At 31.4% G+C, this 10,158-nt stretch overlaps 1 protein-coding gene across 2 annotated transcripts; it reads left to right on the top strand.

Annotated features, from left to right (window-relative positions):
* The first annotated feature begins 4,158 nt into the window (after nucleotides 1-4,158).
* Nucleotides 4,159-9,762, top strand: LOC114163573 (probable protein S-acyltransferase 1). Of its 2 annotated transcripts, XM_028047885.1 has the most exons (6): nucleotides 4,159-4,529; nucleotides 5,136-5,315; nucleotides 5,407-5,715; nucleotides 5,925-6,146; nucleotides 8,950-9,373; nucleotides 9,524-9,762. In XM_028047885.1, exons 1-5 carry the CDS (start codon nucleotides 4,404-4,406, stop codon nucleotides 9,355-9,357), a joined length of 1,245 nt encoding a protein of 414 aa, XP_027903686.1. In that variant the 5' UTR covers nucleotides 4,159-4,403; the 3' UTR covers nucleotides 9,358-9,373; nucleotides 9,524-9,762. The 2 variants fall into 2 exon arrangements, with proteins under 2 accessions (XP_027903686.1, XP_027903680.1); XM_028047879.1 differs by having other exon boundaries at nucleotides 8,950-9,762.
* Nucleotides 9,763-10,158: the final 396 nt, after the last annotated feature.

Genomic DNA, 10,158 nt, shown 5'->3' with positions numbered 1-10,158 from the left:
GTCCTTTCTTGTTGTCTTCTTAATTTTACAAAAATTGTAATCATCTCTCACTGTCATATTTTTTTTAAAGAAAAAAGTAATTATTTTTTCTCTCATTTCTCATTTCTCTTATTTATTTTTTGAAGAAAAGAAAAGTAATTATCTTTTATCTTACTTGATAATAAAATATTAATTTAATAGTTAGTGTAACGTCCCATTTAATTTATAAACGCTATTAAAGGAAACGCCACACATAAGATAGCATAATAACGCAGTCCTGGGGTCCCAACATCACCCCTACAAAACTAGGCACACCACGATGCCAACAAAAGTGGGACAGCTGTTTAACTCAAAGTTACAATCTAAAAACCACGAATACAGGGCCATGGCCCTAAAGAAAACACGAAAGGAAGAAGCATGAGATCCAGCCCAGATGGCTAAGTAGCGGAGTCACCATTCCCTTGTTGCCCACGAGAACCTCGCCCATCTGCTCCCATCAACCAGGTTGATGATCATCGCAAGAGAGAACAGCCACATACATCACAACCATGCAACAAAACGGGTAAGCTAGAGCCAACAACATATTCATCATGTAGTCAAATACATTTTCCTCATCTCATATCCACATAACAACCAAACATGTTATGACTCTTCATTCAATACACTACGACCCGACTCGACTCATCCGGATACGTATAACTTGGTCGGATTCAGCAGACGCTCGCACTTGTGGTGAATACCCCTGCTCGACTCTGAGCTGCTCATCTCCGAGTTATGTGTTACAAGTGTTACGATGAATCAATTCTCTCTCACCACAAGGTTAGCTCTTAATGAATTTCAGGCCTCCTGCTACTCTCACCACAGGAGTCAGTCTGCTCTAAGTGAGACTAACTGGCCCCTTAGAGTGTCAGGATGCAGTCCTTACCTTGAATCCTTACCTAGCTATACAGATGGGGCACCACCATGGGCACCCACTAACAGGGGCCATGGAATTACGTCCCGATCACTGAAGCGCGACCCCAGAGGTCTCACCTAGAGACCCCAAGGAATTACACGCTGACACGGACCGACATTCATAAAACAACATTAGGAGAACATCAAAAACATGTTACAATTCCACACTCATCCATGAGATTCATTCCTCATACGCATCACATTTTAAATCCATACCTCTGATCATCACCGTCCCATGAGTCTAGGGTCTCATCTCATGTCAGTACCATGTTCCTTTAATTTCAAACCACACATTCATTTCACATGCTAAGTCTCATACCAACCCATTCATCCACAATTCATGATTCATGCCAAAAATATACTTCATGCTCCATTATATACATGCCCATCATCACACAATCATACTCAACCAAAATGGATCGCTCGGGAAACAGCAAACATCCAAATCACAACACTGCCTCGCCCAGCATCTCGCTCAGGTCGAGGGGTCTCGCTCAGGCAAGATATGCTCGCTCAGGCGAGCCTCCCCTCGCCTAGGCGAGAGCACAAGGGCAGAAGCAAGAGCAACGCGGGATCTCGCTTAAGCGAGATCCCTCTCGCCTGGGCGAGTTGCCTGCTCGCTCAAAAGTTGAGCGAGCCGCCTGGGCGACTTTTCGCGCAGGAGCTCTAGGCGAGCCCTCTGTTTCATCTCGCTTAGGCGAGACTGACTCGCCTGGGCGAGATTAACAGGTCTCGCCACTGTTCTTCACTGCACAGCCATGTTTTTCAACCCAAAACAAGCATACAGAGTGTTCTCACGCATCAAATCGAAAGACTAAACCATACAAGCAGTAACCAATGCAAACACTGACCAAAGCGACTGGAAACTAAGGATTCTAATTTCCCGTACTTGGAAATGGGTCCGTACTGGTCTTTTGGCACAGAACTAAGGAGCACAGCAGCTCTAGAACCCGATTCGCAACTGGAACAGTGGGTAAAACGAGTTATAACAGGGTCTCCATTGTTACTGTGAAAGCTATACAAAACAGAGGCGGTAAGGGTTAAGGGTACTTACGTGAGTAGAACAATGGCCAAGCTAAGCGTAAATCTGAAGAACGTTGGAACCCTAGCAGAGCTCTAGTGCGGAAACAGGGAAGGAGGCGGCTGCGAAACTGAGAATGCAGAAAGTGTGAGTGTTAGGGCAACTGAAACAAGTTTTTATCCTATGGGCCAGCCTTTAGGCCCAATACTGTAGGGCAACCCACTAACTTTTAGGGCAGGAATAAAATGGGTCTTACAGTTAGCATTGTTTCTTTTATCTCATGAGCCTTTGGTATATTCATTTTTTATGAATATAGAAGAAAAATAATGTATTATGTATTTTTTCATAACCGATTTTTAATTGTGACTTAACTATATTATAATTTTCCTTTAATATTTACACCTCTCAAATTTGTAAGTAATGTATGATAAATTATTTTTAATATTATTTTAAAAAATTGGTATATTGATGAAGAATAAAAGAATAAATTCATTATTCAAAAGTGATAAAAGTGAAGCTATTCGTGAGGATGGAAACCAGATAGATTATAATTTTCACAACATTATACTAAAGATCAAATTATTCAGTTAGAGAAACCAATTCTTAAAATATTATACTAATAATCCAACAATCTAATGATTAAAAAACCATATTATTTTGCCCCCCTCCAAAAGTTGTGGGTAAGATCCGCCACTGATCCTAACTCAAGAACAACATATTTCACAAAAAGGTGGATTTACTCCAAGGACTCGAGAGATGGGATAAAAAGAAGGACCTTACAAAGAAATTAAAACATTTCTCTTAATATTTTATTGTAGTTCGTTCTCTTACTTATCTCACATATATAATCCATTTGATCACGTATATAATCTCATGATATTGAGTTGATTTTTACTTCTCTTACTTATCTTAATCCACACACACACATATATATATATATATATATATATATATATATATATATAATTTCTTTATGATTAGAATCATTGTAAATTCATATTAATTTTATGAATCATTGAAGAAATTGAGCTTTAGATTATTATGCTTGTATGTATAAAGCTTCCAATGCATATTTTAATCTTATTATTTGTTTACTAAAGCAAGTTTTAATTGATAGAAAGTTAGGAAACATTTCAGCTTATATATTATAACAACAACTAGTAATAAAACAAACATGTAAATTATTATATTATAAAGTTATATATTTTATTATTATGATGATAATGATACATATCAATAACATTTAAAATTTATAATATTAAGATAATGATAAACATTATTTATATTTATTATAACATGTTTTTTAAAATTACATGAGTAAAAAAGTTACAACTTTATGGACCATATTTTTGCCAATGTATTATATAATTTTTAATCACGTTCTTATCTTTATTAAATAAGGTGTATACTTATTATAATTACAATTCACACACTAAATCATCTAACTTAAATTTGCAACGAATAAAATTTAGAAAAAAGGAAATATAAACTAATTTCACGCAATCTAAAAGTACGATTAAAAAGTTAAATAAAAGTATTCCTTTTATTATTATTATTATTATAATATATATATATATATATATATATATATATATATAAATAGAAGTAATTAGTTTCTAATATTTTACTGATGTTGAGGCATTTTAAATATTGAATGTTTTTTTTATATTCAGTTATCTTTATTTTATAAAAATTTAAATATCAAAAAATCATTAATTTACAAAAGTATTTATAATTTTAAATTGAATAATAATTCATTACAACTTTTTTATAGTTTATCTTCTCATTGTAATTAAACTGAAATGGTTTAATAATCTGAACTACTATTTGTAAACTAACACAATCTTTTGTAGATATAAATACATTTATGGTTTACACATCCAATACATATATAATTAGTTAAAAAATATCTAGCACTGAAATTCTACTTGCAATTGTAGCTATATATGAATTTCTCAATTAATCATAAAAGTTATATGCACAATTTCTTAACTACTTCTTATGCAATATTTTATCATAGAATATACATTAAAAAAATAATTTGTGTGATTTATGTAATCACACACATTAACGTACTAAAAAAACTTGATACCATGTAGCATTACAATATTGTCTAAAATAGTTAATAGTAACGAAAAGATCGGTGGAATTTGAGAAATCGTTAGAGCAATGCTTGTTTCATGGATGAAGAGAGAGAGGGGAGAGAGAGGCAAGAAGGCGTGAGAAAATGAGATTGTAAGAAAAAAGAAAGGAACTTCAGAAGGGAAATTCAATTCCCTTCTTGTTGTTCCCCTACCACGGCCAATTGATCTCGCGGTGAGGAACAATAAACCAGAACATTAAGCAAAAGTCTTAATTCAAATACCACAAAACAAATGCAAGTGGATTTTTGCTGAGAAAGGTGATCATTGCAACAACATTGTACACAACATCATCGTCACACCCTACCATGTTCACCGACAATTCCTGCCAACAAAAAAATAATAAAATGGCCTCTCGCTCCTCATCTATCGCCACCTCAATTCCAGCTTCCAGCGTCAAGAGAAGGCTCTACCAAGTTTGGAAAGGAAATAATGTACACTTTTTTCCCTTCAAAATCTATACACCATGTATACTGTTTCCGCCACTTAATGTTTCTCTTCAATCAAAATCAAACTTTACCCATATTTTTTCATAAAATATTTGTTGGTTGTTCTTATTCGCATGTTTAGTATAAAATCTATAAAGAAAAAAGTAAAAATTGATTTTCAATAGTACAATTTAAACCTTTTTAGTGTTTTTTAGGTTATTGGATGCCACAAGGAGGAAAACTAGGTTTTATGTGACTCGATATGATGAGTATTTGCCATTTGAAAACATATAAAGATATTTGGTACAATTGTTATTATTACCACCATCGTAGTAGTAATCTTGGTTTATCTTCTTTCTTTGATAGGAATAAAACCTTTCTAATACACTTATTCCTTACTTTATTACTCTTCCATATCATAACAATAAAACTTTAGACAGATTCAAGTATGTGGACCTTAACTTTGAAAGAGAATTGACAGTATAAACAAGTAATCTATTAAGGATATACTTTATTCATCAAATTGTTTATTTAAGAAGTAGTTTACAAGGTAATAATTTCACTATATTGTGATATAATTTAATTTTGCATAATTAACATTTTTGTTGTCAGAAATTTCTATGTGGTGGAAGATTAGTTTTCGGTCAAGATGCATCATCTCTTTTTCTAACATCGTTCCTGATTGGAGGTCCTGCAATAACATTTTGCATAAAAATGCTATTATCATTAAAGAAAGAAGATGCTCACTTTAGCAACCCTGTACTAATTGGAGGAGTGGTTCTCACAGTTTTGGTTGGTAAAGTTGAAAGGTTTTTCCTTATCAATATTGAGTACTTAACATGGGAATGATATTCTTAACATCACATTTCACTGGCTGTAACAGGTTTTTGTTTTTCTCTTCATGACATCTAGTAGAGATCCAGGAATTATCCCTAGAAATGCACAACCACCTGAATTAGAAGAACCTTTAGACATAAACACACCATCCATGGAATGGTTAAATAATAAAGCCCCTAATTTGAAGTTTCCCAGGGTGAAAGATATGACTGTTAATGGTCACACAATAAAGGTGAAATTTTGTGACACTTGTTTGTTGTATCGTCCACCACGTGCTTCTCATTGTTCTATCTGCAATAATTGTGTGCAAAAGTTTGATCATCATTGCCCTTGGGTTGGTCAGTGCATTGGATCAGTAAGTTCTCCAACTTATCTACAACATTAATGTTTTCTTCTTTTATCTGTAAAAGTTTTGAATATACTGATATGCGCTATTACATATCACATATTAATACGTAATGTATGTTTATTGAATTTGATAACAAATGAACTTAGAACATGTATTGATATGCCTTATTTTTTCAAAAGAACCTAACTTTGTTCCTTTTGTTCTTGTTCTTGCAGCGTAATTACCCATTCTTCATTTTGTTCATATCATCATCAACCTTGTTGTGTATATATGTGTTTGCTTTTTCTTGGGTTAACCTTCTCCGACAAAAGGGTAAATTGTGGGTCAACATGTCACATGATGTTCTATCAGTTACTCTCATTGTGTATTGCTTCATAGCTGTTTGGTTCGTGGGAGGACTAACAGTTTTCCATCTTTATTTGATTTCCACCAACCAGGTATTCATTTGTTTTTCCATTGAACATTAATATTTGCAACATTTATATAATGGTTTCTTATTGCTTGTACATGTGATTATCTTAGAATTGCTCATTAGTTATGTAGTTTAATTTATGTATACTATTATTCTTACTTAGATATCTAAGAAGATTAGACTACTTTACTATATGATTTTCTGTATTAATATGATGTGACACTACAAAATAATGATTTGTGGATGTTTAAAATGTAATTTTTGTCAACCAAAAACCATCAAATGTGTTTTATTTTGAAAACTAAAATAGTTGTCACAATTTAATTGTCACTCGGCAAACTTGAACTTCACCACAAAACAATCCTAGAATAACTAATAACCTTGTAAAATAACCTGATCAATTTTAGACAAAGTTATTGTATTTAACATCAATTAAGAAAATTATTGGTTGACATTTGATTAAAGCTTTGCCAATGTCAATTGAAAAATTATTGACTAACTTTAATTAGAAAATAATATCAACCAAGATTCACTAATAGATTATAAATAAGTATTTTTTTTTGAATTATTAACAATTGCTAATATTCAATTAATTCCTTTTACATTTTTTGGTAATTGAAATATTTTATCCAAATGTGAAAATAAAAATTCAATAAATTTGAATTGTCTTATCTAAACAAAACATTTAAAAAATAAACCTATTTGAAATAAAATCAATTCAAATTTAATGTATTTGAATATCTTAGAAACAGTGAAACTCTTTATGTAAACCCAAGCTTAGACTTTCACTATGAATATTTTTAAAGGTTAATTTGGTAAAAAATATTTTTGTAAAGTTCCAAATCAATAAACAATACTTTTAATTGAAAGAAAGAGAAACAAATCAACAAATTTTTTGTAGAGACTTTAAAAAAAAAAAACAAAAACTTTCAAGAGAAAACTTTATGCAATCTTCAAAGACAAACTAAGAAAAAAACTAAACCAAAAGATTAAAAAATGTTGACACAAGACTCAAACCAAAGGAAGTGGAAACCTAGAAAAGACTCACAAAAGGGTATAGCTAAACAATAATAATTACCATAGGATTTATATTTAAGTTGCCCAATAAAATTTACCAAACCCAACAAATTATTTTCACATAAATTTGATGATTTAATTAGGCTAATTCCCATGAAAACAACTAGAATTTGAGTCCAAGGTTTTATAGGTTAAGGTTACCTTTTTTTTTTTTTTAAATTTAATCTTCAACTTTTCTTTGCCATTTTTGTTGTAATAGGTATCGAAATCTTGTATTCTTTTTGTCTACCATTTACAAACTTGAAAACCCATTCTTAAAATAAAATCTAAATTTTATTTTCAATAAAAAAATTAATCTTTATGTCTACAAGTTTCAAATAAACTCAATAACAAGTTTATTCAAGAAACTCTCTCAAAAATCTTATCACAAAAGCAAATTCTCTAAAATTGAGAGCTTGATACTCTTTTCCTACACAAGATTGTTCAAACATTATCACAAAAATACTAAAGAACAAGGAAAAAGGCTCAAATCAATAAAGGTAGACTCAAACTAGATAGTCAAGCAAACAACCATACCTATATAACAAGTATGTCTTAACCAAGATGAAAACAAGTAGATACCAAACTTGACTAATGAATTACTGTGTAAAACAAGATTAGAGTAGGAAATCATTAATGTATCTCGGTATAAAATAATAGCCAACAAGAAAATAAAATAGTCATATCACTTAAAATTGGGTTTGAAAAACGAAGGAATTTCACTTGGAAAGAACACTTATGAGGTGATGTAACACCTTCATGTAACCAATTGAAGTCAAAGCTCTTGATACCACTTAATGTGGGGTATCTTGAAATTTGTGAAGGGTTTGCCTAATCATCAAAGAATTTGAACCGAAGAACTATGATATAACTCTCTTGCCAAAAAAACATATAGACGAACAAGAAATGTTAGAATAAAAAACAATGGACAAAAGGGGTAGGATGACCACATTTACTTTAAATTCTTGGAGGATAAGTGAAATGTTGATTCACCACTTAAAAGAGGCCATCAAAGATCACATTCTCAAGACTCTTAAAATATTACAAAATCCTAAAAATTTAATATTCAAGTGTGCTTTGTAAAAAAAAAGGGACCATTTATTTAGAGTGAAGAAAAGGTTCAATAAGCTTTCCATCAATAGGTAAGAAACACAACAAACTCATCCAAAGAAGAAGAACTCAACTCATGACTGACACAATCATCTATAATGAGAGTGAGGGAAGTTTTGATTCTCTCATTAATAAGGTGGTTATGTTAATGAACTAGCTTAATCACGTAGGTGGTTAAGATAGTTCATGCACACTCTCATCATATATTTTAAGAATTAAAAAATATATATTACATTCCCTAATTTCTTCTTCAAACTCTTTTAGTCTCATATTTTACTCTTTTATTTCCATGTTTCCCTCTCATGCTTATGAACCCTCGTAAACTCTTTAGATTATAGCCTTTCCATCGATGACCTTATCTCATATAAATTCACATGAACTATAATTTCCACAAAAATAACAATTTATTGATTAAAACACAACATAAAAAGTTACTTATAAAAAAAAGTTTAAATTGCCTTATTGTGGACTTAGATGATAATTAATAAAAGAAGACCATCGATCTTTATGAATATCATATGACCTTTAACAATTAGTTATTAATTTGATAATGAAAGGTTAAAAGTGTTATTCCATAATTTTTCTTTTCATTCTACCCTCATAATAAAAATAACATATATACTGACTTTTTTTTTTTTTTTTTATCTTGTGTTTTGTTACAGACAACCTATGAGAATTTTCGGTACCGATACGATAAGAAGGAAAATCCATATACAAAGGGAGTATTGCAAAACTTCAAAGAACTTTCGTGTGGTAGGATCCCAAAAACAATGATAAATTTCAGAGAATGGGTTCTGGTTGAGGATGATAATCCAGACGAATCCTACACTTCAGATTTGGAAAGAGGTTTTATAAGCTCAAAGCAGAAATTTGACATGGAAATGGGAACAATGTATGGCAAAGATGGTATGAGAGTTCCTTCCATTTTGAAGGAACTGGATTATAACGGCATTGATGATACTCTAAAGAAAAAAGCAGGAGAAAAAGAAGGTGAATATGATATTTTTGTTCCTGCTGATAACACAAAATCCAAAACTGGAGGACCCAATGCAAAAGAAGAGAAGCAGTAATAATGGTTCTTTGAAGGTACCATTTAAAATATATTACTCATGCATTATGCCCTAAACAGTGAATGATCAAGAACTTTTGCTGCAAGAGATTTGCAGAACTTGTTAGTCACAGAAAGCTTGAGGACTTGAAAATGATTCCAAGTAGTAATAGCTGTCTTTGCTGCAGATTCTTTTGGCAAATGGACTCTTCTGAGGTTAGAATGTTGATTTTCTGATGAATGAGGAAACATGCAAAAGGTTCTTAAGTGAATGAAACAAATGACATGTCTCAATGGAAACTTAGATATTTTCAATGCTGAGAGAGAGAGAGAGGAGAGAAAAAAAAAGGTGACAAGTTACAAAAACTGACATATGTTCACATATGAATGCAGGATCTATAAATGAATGAAGGAGTTAGATTAATCAATGATGAACAGTTTTATTCCCTTTCTTAAAGTTAGTTAGGATGCTAGATTTTGTCTGCAATTCCAATTGTTTTGTTATAGTATGGAATAAGAGTAATATATCCTTTCACTTAATTATAAAAAAAAAATAAGTAAAAAGTAAATACAATTTTAGAATATTAGAAGAATTTAGAAATGTTCAAAGAAAAATACCTTTAATCTTTTTTCCTATTTTCCTTCTATATTAGTTGAAATTTATTACAAATTACAAATAAATGCGTATGCTTGTTTTGTAATTTTTAATATATTTTAATTAATAACTAGAATGTGTTATTAGCACTTTTTCCTTTAGTAAAACTTTTACTTTTGAATTTCAAATTTGTTACTAACACATACTAGAAGAAATAAGATTAGTGTC

Source organism: Vigna unguiculata, chromosome 1 (assembly GCF_004118075.2).
Source record: "Vigna unguiculata cultivar IT97K-499-35 chromosome 1, ASM411807v1, whole genome shotgun sequence".
NCBI classification, from domain to species: domain Eukaryota; kingdom Viridiplantae; phylum Streptophyta; class Magnoliopsida; order Fabales; family Fabaceae; genus Vigna; species Vigna unguiculata.
Note: the sequence above shows the minus strand (reverse complement) of the source record. Positions and strands in the feature narration are given on the sequence as shown.

Bases quoted from the DNA above. Each gene is read 5' to 3' on its own strand.
- LOC114163573 (XM_028047885.1), top strand. From the start codon at position 4,404: ATGTTCACCGACAATTCCTGCCAACAAAAAAATAATAAAATGGCCTCT. The intron at 4,530-5,135 runs GTACACTTTTTT...TTTTGTTGTCAG, and splicing joins AAGTTTGGAAAGGAAATAAT to AAATTTCTATGTGGTGGAAG. The intron at 5,316-5,406 runs GTTGGTAAAGTT...TGGCTGTAACAG, and splicing joins GAGTGGTTCTCACAGTTTTG to GTTTTTGTTTTTCTCTTCAT.